This window comes from Scyliorhinus canicula, chromosome 9 (assembly GCF_902713615.1).
Source record: "Scyliorhinus canicula chromosome 9, sScyCan1.1, whole genome shotgun sequence".
Classification (NCBI taxonomy): domain Eukaryota; kingdom Metazoa; phylum Chordata; class Chondrichthyes; order Carcharhiniformes; family Scyliorhinidae; genus Scyliorhinus; species Scyliorhinus canicula.
This window is the reverse complement of record NC_052154.1, coordinates 81,981,108-81,998,407: the sequence shown is the minus strand read 5'-3', so window position 1 is coordinate 81,998,407 and position 17,300 is coordinate 81,981,108. Positions and strand designations below refer to the sequence as shown.

At 47.9% G+C, this 17,300-nt stretch overlaps 1 protein-coding gene across 1 annotated transcript in view; it reads right to left on the bottom strand.

Moving 5' to 3' along the window:
- exoc3l1 (exocyst complex component 3-like 1) overlaps positions 1-3,519 on the bottom strand; it is a 147,291-nt gene extending 143,772 nt beyond the window's left edge. The window contains exon 1 of the mRNA XM_038807064.1: positions 3,274-3,519. Within this exon, the coding sequence (XP_038662992.1) occupies positions 3,274-3,307 (34 nt within the window). The 5' untranslated portion in view covers positions 3,308-3,519. The remainder of the gene's footprint in view (positions 1-3,273) is intronic.
- Positions 3,520-17,300: the final 13,781 nt, after the last annotated feature.

Below are 17,300 nucleotides of genomic sequence, written 5' to 3'. Positions count from 1 at the left end.
ATCAGTAAGCACTATAGGCTCAGATAGACCCTCAGTTATTACTATGTGACATGGTAGCACAGTGGTTAGCACTGTTGCTTTGCAGTTCCAGGGTTCCAGGTTCGATTCTCAGCTTGGGTCACTGTCTGTCCAGAGTCTGCGCATTCTCCCCGAGTCTACGTGGGTTTCTTCTGCTTGCTCCGGTTTCGTTCACTGTCCAAAGATGTGCAAGTTAGGTGGATTGGCCATGTTAAATTGTCCTTAGTGTCCAAAAAAAAGGTTAGGTGGGGTTATTGCGTTGCGGGATATGGTAGCGGTGTGGGTTTAACTAGGGTGCTCTTTACAAGGGCTGGTGCAGACTCAATGGGATGCATGGCCTCCTTCTTCACTGTAAATTCTATGATTCTATGGTACAGGTTCAGATATTCCATCAGTAAGTCTATAGACTCATATAATAAAATACTCTTTATTGTCACAAGTACGCTTACATTGATACTGCAATGAAGTTACAATGAAAAGCCCCTAGTCGCCACATTCCGGCACCTGTTCGGGTACACGGAGGGAGAATTCAGAATGTCCAAATTACCTAACAGCACGTCTTTCAGGACTTGTGGGAGGAAACCAGAGCTCCTGGTGGAAAACGACACAGACACGGGGAGAACGTGCAAACTCCACACGGACAGTGATCAAGCCGGGAATCGACCCTGGGACCCTGGCACTGTGAAGCAACCGTGCAAACCACTGTGCTACCGTGCCGTCAATCATATACTTCATCAGTAAGCATTACAGGCTCAGATACCTCCTCATTACATGCTATAAGCTCAGATACTCCGGCACCATCGGAACTCTGGCCCTGGCACCCCTCTCTTCTACCAGTGGTACCATTGGCTATCGCTGTCCATGCCAGAGGTATGCTCCGCAGACCTGCCCAGCAACCCATAGGGGTTACTGTGGGAGTTGCCCTGTGATTCCCCCACCAGTGGGTGACGGCCAGCAGCCAGGGGGATGGTATGATGGAAGGTGAGATGCGGGGGTGGTGTGGTGTAGGGGCTGGGGCTGTGTGTGGGGGGGGGGGGGGGGGTGGCACCCATATGGCAGTATCACTCTGCAGAATCAGGGACCAAGGTGGGTGGTCAGTGGGTGTGCAGCAAGATGGCTGCCTGGACGGCCATGCCAAGCGCGATCTATGCCTGGACACCACCCCAGTTCTGTGGAAAGTCACACAGCCACTCAGCCCGTTCCCCCCGTCACCACCACCCCTGCCCTGGCAGGCCCCCCACCCCCACCCCGAACCCCAGCCAGCTCGGCCAGTGTCCGGCCAGCAGCCCACAGTTGCTCCTCTGTGTGTCCTACCTCTCCTCTCTCCCTCTTCAGCCACAACGCCGGTTTCACAATTTTTAAAAGCATAAGTGAACCGCGCCATTGGGAATTCTGTTCATCAGAGGGGGAGAATAGCAGTGACCCCGGAGAATACCGGGTCGGTTCGCTAATGATATGCCAACAGTGTCGACGGAGAATTGCGATTTGGCGTCAAATCGGCGGTCGCAGTGGTTTCGGCATCAGAATCAATTCTTCCCCCAATTGCATTTCCCGATTTCGACATTGGCCAATAGTGAATCCCCTCTCTATCCCTATAACAGTAAGTATGTATAATGAGGTACTCCAGCCATAGACACCACTGTTTGGGTCTTCCAACTGTCACATGGGTTGGAAGACTCTAAGAATTAATAAAAGCAAATTACTGCGAATGCTGGAATCTGAAACGAAAGAGAAAATGCTGGAAAATCTCAGCAGGTCTGGCAGCATCTGTAGGGAGAGAAAAGAGCCAACGTTTCGAGTCCGATGACTCTTTGTCAAAGCTCTTAAGAGTTAATATTGTGTTTTTGGCTACCCACTGAGTAACTATAATGAATTTGGATTCTCCATTCATTAGAATTGTTCATTGACGTGTTTCACCAACAGGTGCTGCAATTTGGCTGCTGAATCACCATGTTGTCGAAATTTGGTTCTCTATTAATAAGTATTCAGCACTGATGTGAGCCTTCAATGTGTACAATACATTGGAGTCTTCAATTAGTAAATACTGTGCATCTGGGCGCTCCTTCTCTTCTCTGTTTGAATGAAAGTGCGCATATAAAATGTGCATGTCTGCCTTCTGGCGCTTCTTAATGCTTTTCACTTCCAAATGATTTCGGATTTTTACGTTTCATTGTTTGCTGAGTAATATTAACTAATGGCCCGTGATGACAGTACTTAAAAGATACTGAAGTCAACTCCAAATGGGAAGGAATCTAATCCTGGCCAACCCTTACGGAAGCCATTCTCTTTCCTCGATAATACAATGCTTGCATTTCCGCCAAGGCTCTTGTCTATCTTTAGAAAATAGCAGTCTGTCTCACTTTGTCTCCTTTGGCGCGGGCTCCTTCCGTATCTCACTGCAGGACACACACAGCATGTAATCTTCATTGGAGCTACAGCAGGAGTTGCTATAGTGCCGCAGCGCACTGCCACTGGGACCAGAGATGATTCAGGAGATGCGAAAGATCGAATTTAATATTTTTACCAACATTTCTCCCGTAGGCATCACGTCTCAAAAAACACACCACTTGCCGTTTATGTGAAACGACTCCAGTACTTGCATTTCAGGAGAAAAAAACTGCCTGTAAATGTCGGAAAGTGACGCTTGGAAAGTGTTGTATGAATGAATACAAGTTCATTACAGATTTGACTGTTTCCACAAACAGTTAGGCTAAAGTTGAGTAAAACCCCACATCCCCCCCCCCCCCCCCCAACAACTAGCCCCTGTTGGCATCAAACTGTCTTCTCTACTAATCCACAGATAATGTATTATTCCAGAAGGGCGTCAGTCTTTTGAGTTTAAGGTCTATACAACAGAAAGATGTTTGGAAACTGCGAGGGGGGAGGTAAAAACGAGGGAAATGGGGGACGGGAATCTACTACAAGTAGCTGGTAAAGTATTTTAAAGATTTTTAAATCAAGAATTCCCCATCTAAACGCATGGGTGGGGTGAGCCACACACAACACAGGGATGTCACATTTACAGACACAATCCAAATGTTATTTAATCAGTCACACACGTCAACATTTCTATATCTTTTTTTTTCCTGTAACCTCTTTAATACTCTTTTTCACAGCGGATTGATGGCCCGGCGCGGTGTGTTAGAACATTTCAGACTCTATGGGCGGATTTACCGGCATCCCCAGATCGGAGCCCCTGGAATAAACTAGCCGAGGATGATCGGAATCGCTGATGCTAGTTCAGTCTGTTCTTACCTTGTCTCTTCACATTGCTATCCTCTGCAGACATGCCCTGCTTTACCGCAGATAGGCTCTCGGTGTCAATGAATGGTCATTAACAGGCTGGCACTGTCTGTGCTGACAATAGTTGGGGAAGAGCAGGAGGACGGGGACCAAGGGATGGTCTTTCTTGCTGTGCCTGTTTGTACGGTGGTGGCAGAGGGAGCGAGCGATCCGTCAGAGTGCGGGCTGCCAGTCCCGGAGTGGACATCCTCTGACACACTGAGAGAGGTGAGTCAGCCGCAAGCCGCCAGCAAAGGCGCCCAACTCACTCTCATTATACAGCAGGTTGGTCCTGCCGCAGCTCCACATCGATTCCATTCAAAACCCAGCAACGGCCTTGAACTAGCAATGCTGTCACCGAACTGTGCATTTACAACACCTCCCCTACCTCACCTCCCCCCAAACTGTCCACTCACAATCCTTCCCAAACTGTCACAGAATTTACAGTGCAAATGGAGGCCATTCAGCCCATCGAGTCTGCACCGCCCTTGGAAAGAGCACTCCACCTAAGCCCACACCTCCACCTTATCCTCGTAACCCAATAACAACCCAACATTTTTGGTCACTAAGGACAATTTAGCATGGCCAATCCAACTAACCTGCACATTTTGGACTGTGGGAGGAAACCAGAGCACCCAGAAGAAACGCACGCAGACACGGGGAGAACGATTCCCAATCCCATTCCCAATCACCCCCAAACTGTCCATTCCCAATCCCCCAAACTGTCCATTCCCAATCCCCCCAAACTGTCCACCCCCAATCCCCCCAAACTGTCCACTCCCAATCCCCCCCAAACTGTCCATTCCCAATCCTCCCCAAAAATGTCCATTCCCAATCCCCCCAAACTGTCCACCCCAATCCCCCCAAAATGTCAATTCCCAATCCCCCCAAAATGTTCACTCCCAATCCTCAAAAATGTCCATTCCCAAGCCTCCCGAAACTGTCCATTCCCAATCCCCAAAAATGTCCATTCCCAATGCCCCCAAACTGTCCAATCCCAATCCTCCCCAAACTGTCCATTCCCAATCCCCAAAAATGTCCATTCCCAATGCCCCCAAACTGTCCAATCCCAATCACCCCCAAACTGTCCACTCATAATCCTCCCCAAACTGTCCATTCCCAATCCCCCCAAACTGTCGACTTCGAATCCCCCCAAACTGTCCATTCCCAATACCCCCCAAACTGTCCATTTCCAATTCCCACAAACTGTCCAATCCCAATCCCCCCAAACTGTCCATTCCCAATCCCCCAAACTGTCCATTCCCAATCCGCCAAACTGTCCAGTCCCAATCACCCCCAAACTGTCCATTCCCAATCCCCCCAAACTGTCCACTCCCAATCCCCTCAAACTGTCCACTCCCAATCCCCTCAAACTGTCCATTCCCAATCACCTCCAAACTGTCCATTCTCAATCCCCCCCAAACTGTCCACTCCCAATCCCCCCAAACTGTCCATTCCTAATCCCCTAAAACTGTCCACTCCCAATCCCCCCAAACTGTCTACTCCCAATCCCCAAACTGTCCACTCCCAATCCCCCCAAACTGTCTACTCCCAATCCCCAAACTGTCCATTCCCAATCCCCCCAAACTGTCCATTCCCAATCCCCCCCAAACTGTCCACTGCCAATCCTTCCCAAACTGTCCACTCCCAATCCCCTCAAACTGTCCACTCCCAATCCCCCCAAACTGCCCATTCCTAATGCCCCAAAACTGTCCATTCCCAATCCCCAAACAGTCCACTCCCAATCCTTCCCAAACTGTCCACTCCCAATCCCACAAACTGTCCAGTCTCAATCCCCCCAAACTGTCCACTCCCAACCCCCCCAAACTGTCCACTCCCAATCCTTCCCAAACTGTCCACTCCCAATCCCACAAACTGTCCACTCCTAATCCTCTCAAACTGTCCACTCCCAACCCCCCCAAACTGTCCATTCCCAATCCCACAAACTGTCCATTCCCAATCACACAAACTGTCCAGTCCCAATCCCTTCAAACTGTCCACTCCCAATCCCCCCAAACTGTCCATTCCCAATCCCCCAAACTGTCCATTCCCAGTCCCCAAACAGTCCACTCCCAATCCTTCCCAAACCGTCCACTCCCAATCCCACAAACTGTCCAGTCCCAATCCCCCCAAACTGTCCATTCCCAATCCCCCCCAAACTGTCGACTCCGAATCCCCCCAAACTGTCCATTCCCAATCCCCCCAAACTGTCCATTCCCAATCCCCCCCAAACTGTCGACTCCGAATCCCCCCAAACTGTCCATTCCCAATCCCCCCAAACTGTCCACTCCCAATCCCCACAAACTGTCCACTCCCAATCCCCAAATTGTCCATTCCCAATCCCCCCCTACATTGCACTCTAAAAGGAACATGTTGGCCTGCACTTTCGCCAATTCCATTGAGTACGCCCCCTACACTTCTTCTGTAGTTTACTTAAAAGTAGCTGTTTGTAGTCTACTTTGGCCAGATGCTGCCTTGCGTCAAAAGAATCAGGCTTCCGCCAATCCAAAAACCTTTTTTTTTTGCAGATCCTCTTTTTTCTTTTCCATAACAAATTTGATTTGTACCATGTTGAGGTTGCTAACACTAAAATGCTCCCCCACTGCTCCCTCAAACACCTGCCTGGCTTCGTTCCCCAGAATCAGGTCCAGTCCTGCACCATCCCTTGTTGATATAAAAAAGCTCTCTTGTATACATTTGAATGAATCTGTTTTCTCTAAACCCTTTGCAATATGGCAATCCCAGTTAATGTTGGGGAATTTAAAGTCCCCTAATATATTTACTCTATTATTGTTTTTACACACCTCAGTGAATTGTCCACATATCTGCTTCTCTATTGCCCACTCACTATTTGGTGGTCTATAATACACTCCCAGCAGTGTGACTGCTCCCTTTTTATTCCTAAACTCTACCCACAAAACCTCATTGGAAGATGCTTCCAAGATATCATTCCTCCTTACTGCAGTAACAGAACCTTAAATAGTATTAGAACACCACCTCCTCATTTACACCCTTCCCTGTCCTGTCTGAAGATCCTATACCCTGGTATGTTGAGCTGCCAGCCCTGCCCCTCCCTCAACCACGTCTCTGTGCTGGCAACAACATCACAATTCCACGCATCAATACATGCTCTTAACTCATCTGTCGTACCTATGATACTCCTAGCATTAAAGTATATACCATCCAACCTCGCTGTACTCCCTTGAAATTCAACATGCTGTGTCCCTATTGTATAACTGTGGGGGACTTCCAGTGGTGACATGAAGGTGGAGGTCGCAGGTTGGGTGGCTCCCACCAGAGTTCTCGTTCATAAACACTGTTGCTTCACAGTGCCAGGGTCCCAGATTCGATTCCCCGCTGGGTCACTGTCTGTGCGGAGTCTGCACGTTCTCCCCGTGTCTGTGTGGATTTCCTCCGGGTGCTCTAGTTTCCTCCCACAAGTCTCGAATGGCGGTGAACACTTACGGTGAACACCCTGGCCAAGGTGATGATGGTGGAGTTTGAGCGATGTTTGCTAAGCATTTTGAGTGGCATGGGAAGGAGATGATGGGAAACATCAAACAGTTGGTGGAAGATACTCCGGCCCCGATAAAGGAGGCTCTTGGAAAGACGGAGACGGTGCGGGAGCATGGTGAGGTGTTGAAAGGGGTGGAGGAGGCATTGACATGGAACAGCGACCAGCTCTCACCTCACTGAAGAGGAGGTGCTAAAGGTGGAGGAAAGTGATAAAGGGCTGAGAGTCAAAGTAAAAGACCTGGAGAACAGGTCATGGTGGCAGAATTTGTGGTTTGTGGGACTGCCTGAGGGGCTGAGGGGCCTGAGGCCGATGGAGCACTTTTCAGAGATATTCACCAAATTGTTGGGGGAGGAAGAGGTCACCTCCCTCTTTGTGCTGGATAGGGCTCATCTTTATCATCATTGTCACAAGTAGACTTACATTAACATTGCAATGAAGCTACTGTGAAAAGCCCCTAGTCGCCACATTCCAGTGCCTGTTCGGGTAAAAGGAGGGAGAATGCAGTGTCCAAGATAACTAACAAGCACATCTTTCGGGACTTGTGGGAGGAAACCGGAACACCCAGAGGAAACACATGCAGGCACGGGGAGAATGTGCAGACTCCGCACAGACAGTGACCCAAGCCGGGAATGGAACCCAGGTCTCTGGAGCTGTGAAGCAACGGTGTTAACCACTGTGCTACCATGTCACCCCAATCAGTTGCTCCGGCCAAAGCCAAAGGCGAATGATCCACCAAGAACTATGATGGGCCAAGCAGAACCTGGAGGTGAGGTTGGAGGCAGTGGTATTTGTGTATTGGTTTGGGATTGCGTGAGTATGGGGAGAAGAAGGCAAATGGAATTTTGTCCTTCATTGCTAGAGGGATGGAGTTTAAGACTAGGGAGGTTATGTTGCAATTGTATAAGGTGTTAGTGCGGCCACACCTGGAGTATTGTGTTCAGTTTTGGTCTCCTTACTTGAGAAAGGACGTACTGGCGCTGGAGGGTGTGCAGTGGAGATTCACTAGGTTAATCCCAGAGCTGAAGGGGTTGGATTATGAGGAGAGGTTGAGTAGACTGGGACTGTACTCGTTGGAATTTAGAAGGATGAGGGGGGATCTTATAGAAACATTTAAAATTATGAAGGGAATAGATAGGATAGATGCGGGCAGGTTGTTTCCACTGGCGGGTGACAGCAGAACTAGGGGACATAGCCTCAAATAAGGGGAAGTAGATTTAGGACTGAGTTTAGGAGGAACGTCTTCACCCAAAGGGTTGTGAATCTATGGAATTCCTTGCCCAGTGAAGCAGTTGAGGCTCCTTCATTACATGTTTTTAAGGTAAAGATAGATAGTTTTTTGAAGAATAAAGGGATTAAGGGTTATGGTGTTCGGGCCGGAAAGTGGAGCTGAGTCCACAAAAGATCAGCCATGATCTAATTGAATGGCGGAGCAGGCTCGAGGGGCCAGATGGCCTACTCCTGCTCCTAGTTCTTATGTTCTTAAGACCAGTCGCTTGCTGGTGGGACAGCTCCGCTGATAGGCGGCCTCCTGGGAGATTTTTCAGGTCTGTGATTGGGTGCGGGGGATGGTGACTGCGCCAGAGCAGGTAAATAGGGCATTTGAGGAGTTTTATCAGAGATTGTATCGGTCGCAGCGATAGGGAAAATGCAAATGGGTAAAGCTCCAGGGCCGGATGGGTTCCTGATGGAATTTTATAACAGTTTTCGGACAGGCTGGCGTCGCTGTTGGTGGAGATTGTTGAGGATGCGGTAACGACGGTCACTTCCGGAGACGATGGACAGGCATCTATTTCGCTTTTGTTACAAAAGGGTAAGGACCTAGTGGAGTGTGGGTCATATTGGCCAATATTTCTGTTGAATGTGGATGCCAAGATTCTTGCCAAAGTGTTGTCGCTTAGGCTGGAGGAGTACCTCTGCAGGTGGTTGGGGAGGATCAGACAGGTTTGTAAAGGGGAGGCAGTTATCCTAGAATGTATGCGCTTATTTAATGTGGTGCTCATTAGAAAGGGGAACAGGAGGTGGTAGGAGTGCTGGATGCGGAGAAGGCATTTGATCGAGTGGAGAAGAGTTATTTGTTTATGGTGTTGGAGTGGTTTGGGAATAGGCCTAAGTTTGTGGCGTTGGCCAAATTGTTGTATAAGGAACCAAAGGCGAGTGTTCACATGAATGTGGTGAACTCAGGATATATTCAGCTGCATAGGGGAACAAGACAGGGGTGTCCCATGTCCCCTATTTTGTTTGCGCTGGCAATAGAGCTCTTGGCTATTGCACTGAGGAGCTTGGATAAGTGGGGGGGGGGGGGGGGGGGGATAGTGAGTGGGGGTAGAGCATAGGGTGTCCCTGTATGCCAATTACCTTTTGTTGTATATTTCCAACCTGTTTCTCATGGTGGGGGATATAATGGTGCTGCTTAAGCGTTTTGGGGCTTTTCGGGATATAAATTGAATTTGGAGAACATATATATATATAACATTACAGCGCCGTACAGGCCCTTCGGCCCACGATGTTGCGCCGACATGTGAAACCCTTCTAAAGTCCCTCTACACTATTCCCTTATCGTCCATATGCCTATCCAATGACCATTTGAATGCATTTAGTGTTGGCGAGTCCACTACTGTTGCAGGCAGGGCATTCCACGCCCTTACTACTCTCTGAGTAAAGAACCTACCTCTGACATCTGTCCTATATCTATCTCCCCTCAATTTAAAGCTATGTCCCCTCGTGCTGGACATCACCATCCGAGGAAAAAGGCTCTCGATGTCCACCCTATCTAATCCTCTGATCATCTTGTATGCCTCTATTAAGTCCCCTCTTAACCTTCTTCTCTCTAACGAAAACAGCCTCAAGTCCTTCAGCCTTTCCTCATATGATCTTCCCTCCATACCAGGCAACATTCTTGTAAATCTCCTCTTTACCCTTTCCAATGCTTCCACATCCTTCCTATAATGTGGCGACCAGAACTGCACACAATACTCCAAATACAGTTAATGCTTTCTGATTCCCCCGCTGGGGTTGGGAGTTGGCCTGGGGGGATTTGCCGTTTCGGTGACTACTCACTTCAGGTACCTGGGGGTGCGGGTGGTTTGAGATTGGACCTGGCTCCATAAATTGAATTTTATGAGCCTGGTGGGAAGGGCCAAGGCGGATCGTTTGAGGTAGGATTGCCTCCCCCTAACATTGGTAGGCCGGGTACAGGCAGTAAAGTTGAATGTTTTGCCATTTTTATTCTTATTCCACTGTTTACCAGTCTTCCTGCCAAATGCATTTTTTACGGGATGGAATGGTTGATTTTGCCATTTGACTGGGCAGTTACGGTAGCGAGGATTCTGAAGATGATGCTTCAGAGAGGGCGAAAATCAAGGGGTTTGGCACTGCCGAACCTGATGTATTATTATTGGGCGGCGAATGCCGAGAAGGTGTGGGGCTGGGATAGGAAGCTGGAGGCAATGTGGGTGAGGATGGAGGCAGGCGGTTGTAGGGGGCTAGGGTTTGGGCACTGGCAACAGTATATAATGGTGCTGCCCCAGCGAAATATTCTGGTAGTCTGGTGGTGGTGGCCACACTGATGATATGGAGGCAATTTTGGCAGCATTTTAAGTTGGGGCGGGGTTGAAGCTGATTCTTAGCTGAGAGAATCATGTATTTGAGCCGGCGAGGTTGGATGCTAGGTTTTGGGGCTGGGAGGAGGCGGGGTGGTGGAAATGAAGGATGTATTTCTGGAAGAGCGGTTTGCGAGCTTGCCAGAGTTGACAGAGAAGTTTGGGATTTTGCAGGGGGAAGCCTTTAGGTATAATGCAGAATTTTGCAAGGAGAGTTTCCCCGATGTTTCCGGTGACACTCCTCCTCGTTATTGGTGAGGGTGTGATCGGTGTTGGGATTGGTGGGGGGAGGGGGGGTCATCTCGGCGATTTCTGGGAGTCTTCTGGAGGAGGATACGGTGTCATTGGAGGGGGTCAAGGTCGTGTGGGAGGAGGAGTTGGGTGTGGCGTTGGAGTAGGGGTTTTGGTGTGAGGTGTTGTGGAGGGTGAATGCCTCAACTTTGTGTGCGAGGCTGGGGTTAATACAGTTAAAGGTGATGCACAGGGCACACCTGACAAGGTCGCGGATGAGCCGGTTGTTTGAGGTGGTGGAGGGCACTTGCGAGAAGTGTGGGAGGGGCCTGGCCAACCATGTACATGTGTTCTGATCCTGCCAGAAGTCGGAAAAATTTTTGAGATCTCTTTTCAGCACCATGTCGACGATCCTGCACTTGGATTTGGAGCCCAGTCCCTAGGGGGCCATATTTGGGGTGTCGAACCTGTCGAATATGTGTGTTGGTTGGCAGAGCGTGTGGAGGGTTCTTCTGTTATTCTGTTTTGTGTTTTTTATTTATGTGTAAAACTCTATTATGTTCAGAAAACACATAAAAAAATATATTTTTAAAAAACTGTCTGTGTCCCCCTCCCCCTGCCGAACAAATATTAATCTCTCCCAACAGCACTAGCGAATCCACCCACAGGGATGTTCATACCATTCTGGTTCAGGTAATAATAATTCTTTATTCTTGTCACAAGTAGGTTTACATTAACACTGCAATGAAGTTACTGTGAAAATCCCCTCGTCACCACATTCCGGTGCCTGATTGGGTACACTGAGGGAGAATTCAGAATGTCCACTTCATCTAACAGCATGTCATTCGAGACTTGTGGGAGGAAACCGGAGCACCCGGAGGAAACCCACGCAGGCACGGGGAGAACGTGCAGACTCCGCACAGACAGTGGCCCAAGCAGGAATCAAACCTGGGACCCTGGCACTGTGAAGCAACAGTGCTTATGAAGAGAGGTTGAGCAGTTTATGCCAATACTGTCTTCAGTTTAGATGGATGAGTGGAGATCTAATTGAGATACATAAGATGATAAAAGGTACTGACAAAGTAGACATAAAGCAGATGTTGCCTCTTGTGGGGCAATCTAGAATGAGAGGTAGGATAAGGGGTAACAGAATTAAAACAAATATGAGGAGAAATTACTTCTCTCAAAAGGTAGTGAATCTATGGAATTCACTGCCCCAGAATGCGGATGCAGGGACATTGAGTAAATTTAAGGAGGAGATAAATAGATTTGAAATTTGTAATGGGTTGAAGGGTTATGGAGAACGGGCAGGAAAGTGGTGTTGAGACCGAGATGAGATCAGCCATGATCGTATTGAGCGGCCTCAAGGGGCTGAATTGCCTAATCCTGCTCCTAGTCCTTCTGTTCTTATATAACTTAAACAGTGTCATTTCCTCAGTGAGTGAGTGAACACAGTGCATGTAGTATCAGGTGAATGGATAACTGCTTTTACCTTCTCATTACAGGTCCAGTCTATAAAAGCATCATTACAGCAGATTTATAGGGAATGGTCCAGGAATGACGACAAGAAAACTGCTGTCCCAGTTTTGTACGATTAATGCAAAACAATGTAACTCAACAAGCAAGTGTCTCAAGTTGGCACAAATTAGATTCTGGTTCCAGCGGGAAATGTTTTGTTCTATTTCTCTCCCCCCTGAAGGCAGTGATTGGTTGTTGATTATGGATTGAAAGTTGTAGCAGGTCCCTGACGCTCTGGTCAAATGGCCATTCCTTGTGTGTGTAGACAGGCAATAAGCTTTGGCAAACTGCTTCCCTGTGCGGTGGCCATTCAAACAACAACAAAAATTTGCATTTAGAGAGCATGTTTTACATAGTAAAATGTCCCTAGGGTGCTTCACAGGGGAATTATCAAATAGAATTTGACATCTATATCTGGAAAAGAGAATCTGACACCAAGCCATGTAAGGAGCGACTAAGCAGAGTCACAGAAGGAGGTTGGAAGGAGCATCTGAAAAAAGAGAAACCGAGAGTTCAGAGAAGGGAATTCCTGAGCGTAGGTCTGAGGCAGCTGTAACTGATCCTCGCCTGCTGTATACATGGAACACAACTCATTATCACACACACGGACACTCCATATACACATTTGTGTATACACACATAATAGGGTTGCCAACCCTCCAGGATTGGGCAGCACGGTAGCACAGTAGTTAGCACTGTTGCTTCACAGCACCAGGGTCCCAGGTTCGATTCCCGGCTTGGGTCAATGTCAGTGCGGAGTCTGCACGTTCTCCCCGTGTCTGCATAGGTTTCCTCCCGGTGCTCCGGTTTCCTCCCACAAGTCCCAAAAGTTAGGTAATTTGGACATTCTGAGTTTTCCCTCCGTGTCCCCGAACAGGCGCCAGAATGTGGCAACTAGGGGATTTTCACAGTAACTTCATTGCAGTGTTGATGTAAAACTACTTGTGACAATAAAGATTATTTTTACTGTTATTATTATGTTATATTATTATTCGCCTGGAGTCTCTAGGACTTGAAGATTAATCTCCAGGTCACTGGTGTATTCAACCCTGGAGAAAAATGTTCAGGACAATAAAAAAAAAGTTTAAAAATTATTTATGTGAACATTTCTCTTTACCAGACATAGAAATATTGAAAATGTTGGGGGGGGGGGAGGAAGTGTGGGAAGGGTGTTTGGCTGACAGTCAAGCATCATCTAATTGGGTAATGAGACTTTTGGCTTTCCAAAACAGCGTTAGGATCAGAAGGGAGCCATGACCAGAAAAGGAGAGTGGAGGGAAAGTATGAAGGGTGGGAGGGGTGAAGGGTGGGAGTGCTAGAAGGGGGAGGCCCGAGAGGGGGTGTGGGATGGCATGAAAAGAGGGAACCCTCAGAGATCGCATAATGGGAAGTCATCACTTGGGGGGTAGTGCCCAAATGTGTGCTGGGTGACATTTTGGCCAATCTGCATATTGGAGCGAGACTGTTACTCTCACTATAAAATGCAATTGCCTCAGGAATCGAGGCGTTGGTATCTAACCCCTTCGCCTCTGAGACGTCGAGTGAGCACCGTTCAGTGCTGGTCCCCACAAACGGGGACTAGACAGAGTGGCACTCATGGTGGCTTCCCAGGGGATTGGAAGCCCTAGGTGCATGCCCCCTGGGCAGGATGGTACCCCTGGCACTGTTGGTGCCAGAAACACTGACAGTGCCAGCCTGGCACCCTGGTAGTGCCAACCTGACATCCTGGCAGTGCCACTGAAGTGCCAAGGTTCCCACATAGCATTGCTAGCTGGCAGGGGTACTGCCAGGATACCAGGCTGGCACTGCCAACATGTAAAGCTGGAATTATTTTACTAACTGGGATCAGGTATGGGGGTGCCATATTATCGTGAGGTGGGGTGGGGTGGGGGATGGGAGGGCACCCCTTATAGATGAGTTAGGGGCTTTGGAGGTGTTCAGGTGTCGCGTCGGGGGGGGGTCAGGAGATTGGGACGTCATTTAAAAATGACATACCGATCTCTCCATGCACTGAGGAGTTCCAACGAGCGGGTCTCCTCAGTGCAGGAAACGGGACTAAGTGTGGCCTTGCCTACATGTTCCCCACTGAGGCCCCGTATCTAACCGGTGTCGGGTTTGATGTGTTTCTCAGTGCTGCGAGCACCGGGAAACACGCAGCTAAATGCACTCGCTGTGGGACTCTCTTCCATTTGGTTAGATTGGGCCCTAAGTGTGGGCTAAACCAGTGAGAAATCTCAAGGGCCAAATGAAGTGACCAAGTGTCATTAAATAGTGGTGGGTACTAGTCGGCAGAGCTCAAAACCCGCCACAAACAACACTTACAAACCTTTCCATTAGATTCTGTTCTAAGTGTGGGCTTGACCAGGAAGAAACACCTCAGGGCCCGAAAGGGTGACTAAGTGTGATTCGATAGCAGTGGGGAACTTGCCGATAGAGCCATTGGGAAACTCCCAACAAAACCTGCCACAAACGGCACTTAGAAACTTTTCCATTAGATCGCGCCCATCATTTACAATGAAACCTGGATTTCTAAACAAATTCTGTGACACAAGTCCAGACAGGCTAGAAATGAATGTAGTGCTTGCGGATAAATTGTGCAGCCTTCACAATTACTCTCTGAAAAGGAAACTTGTGTCACCCCTGTTTACTCACAATTTATAAGCATCTGTTTCCTGTTGGCCTCATTGTAAAAACTCTTCGCAATGTCCCCAGTGGAAATGAGCAGTATTCTTCAGATTACTTGCCTTGGGTTAGTGCTGCTGTCGGCAGAAGGGTGATTTATACTGTTCTCTGTGTGAGCCACAGTTGGTTTACACCTGCGTCTGTTTTACAAAGTTGTCTGCAACTCCAGCCAATTGAGCACTTAGTAAAATTCCCACTGAAAGATCAGATGGAGCATTATCACATCATCTCCGTTTAATATTTAATGGATGTGGAATCGTCAACAAACCAGCAAAACTAGAATCTCTGCATTCATTGCAAAACTATAATAGATCCCCTATCAATTCAGGGCCAGAGAGATTGCCTGTACCCCGATGGAACATCTTCCTTTCTTGGAAAGTGAAGAGGGTTGTCGTGGCCCTGAGAGTGTGGCAGAAGAAAGGCCAATGGTCCATCGGGTACAGGAAATCTCTCTCTGGCCCTGAATTGACAAAATTTACATTGTATGGGAAGGGGGCTTCTGATTGACACACAGGGGATCTAGGAAGGACACATCCTGCCCATCCTACACTGACCAGCAGCCCACAGGCTTAAACCTGCAAGGCTCTAAATTGGGTGCAGGCCTCTCTTGTCACTGCTATATTGGAGCACCAGCAGGATTAGGCCCTAAATTGAGTATTAAATGCCCACGTCAGCGCCACAAGTGGGTGCCCAGATGCCTGTAAAATCACGGAGGGGCTGGGGCAGGTGGATCAGCAGTGAGCCTTCCCCCAATGGCATGGCACCTCAATTTACAGGCCCAGCTGCCTGTCACCCCACCCACACATGGCCTGTGAAATTCAGCCTATTGTTTCTACAGATTAGTTTTGAATTGATCTCTTCTGGGTCTACCATTCTGGACAAATCTTGCTGTGTACAGCATTATCTAGATTTACCTATTGTACCCATTTGATATTGTAGAGTGCAGTTATCCATTTTATCCATTTGATAGGGTATAGTGGACACCCCCATACTTTATAAAAAATAAATTTGGAGTACATAATTTTTTTTTTCCAATTAAGGGCAATTTAGCATGGCCAATCCACATACCCTACACATCTTTGGCTTGTGGGGGGGGGGGGGGGGGGGGGGGGGGGGGGGGTGAGACCCACGCAGCCACGGGGAGAATGTGAAAACTCCACCCAGACAGTGACCCAGGTCCTCGGCGGGTGAGGCAGCAGTGTTAACCACGATGCCACCATGCAGTCCAACCGCCATACTAAACCTTATAAAAATCCCAATCTGTTCAGGTAAATTGAAGTTATGTTGGTGGTTCCTCTAGCTTCAGTTACATTAAAGAGCATTATTTTCTCTATGAGTGGACGAGAGGTATCAGATAACAATGTTCACTGGCCCCATTAATAATTTTAATAATCTTGATTGTCACAATTAGGCTTACATTAACACTGCAATGATGTTACTGTGAAAATCCCCCAGTCGCCACACTCAAGGGCCTGTTCTGGTACACAGAGGGAGAATTCAGAATGTCCAATTCACCTAACAGCATGTCTTTTGGGACATGTGGGAGGAAACCAGAGCGCCTGGTGGAAAACCATGCAGACACGGGGAGAATGTGCAGAGTCCGCACTGTCGGGAGTCGAACCTGGGACCCTGGACCTGTGAAGCAATAGTGCTACCCACTGTGCTACCATGCTGCCCATTACTATTTGCAAGGCTTTGGAATTATCCATAATTTCCCTTACATCCAGGTCTTATGGTTAATGGATAAAAAATATTAGATAAGCTTATACTTGCATGAGATAATACTAGAGTTTCAGTTGCATGGTTTTCTGCCCACACCTGGTACCAGTAATTTCACATTGTAGACAGATTTCAAGATGGAAAGTTACAAGGGACGAACGAGAGTCTCTTCCACCAACAGCGTACCAAAATTTTGGATTGTAAAGAGCTAGGACAAATGGCCTCCTTCTGTGTTTGTAACCATTCTATGATTTAACCTCACTCAGTAACTTTGAAGAGATGGAGGGAATGCTCAGAGGGGCAGACACGCTTGGGTGGAGCGTTCAAGCAAGCAGATACAGAGGACACATCTGCAGTCCTAGAAAAGGCTATGTGCCCAGTCATCAAACCAAGTAGATTCTGAATAGGTGATGAAGAACAAAGTTAAGAATCCTATGAAACAAGTAATATAAATGAATAATGAAAGTCTGATATTGTATTTTGGTTGTACAGGTTAACGGTATATAATCAATATTTATCTGGCAATTACATCAACAGGCTGCAACACTCTGTAAAAGATCATTTGTAGCCTTTAATTATTAATGATATGTGACTTTTGGAACTGGAGAAAGATCAATTGTAAGGTCGCTAGCTACAGACTTTGTGGAACCAGAGACTGTGAGGGAATTGTTCGCTGCTAATATTAGCACATACAATACTGGCGCTGCTCTACAATTGCATTGATGATGACATTA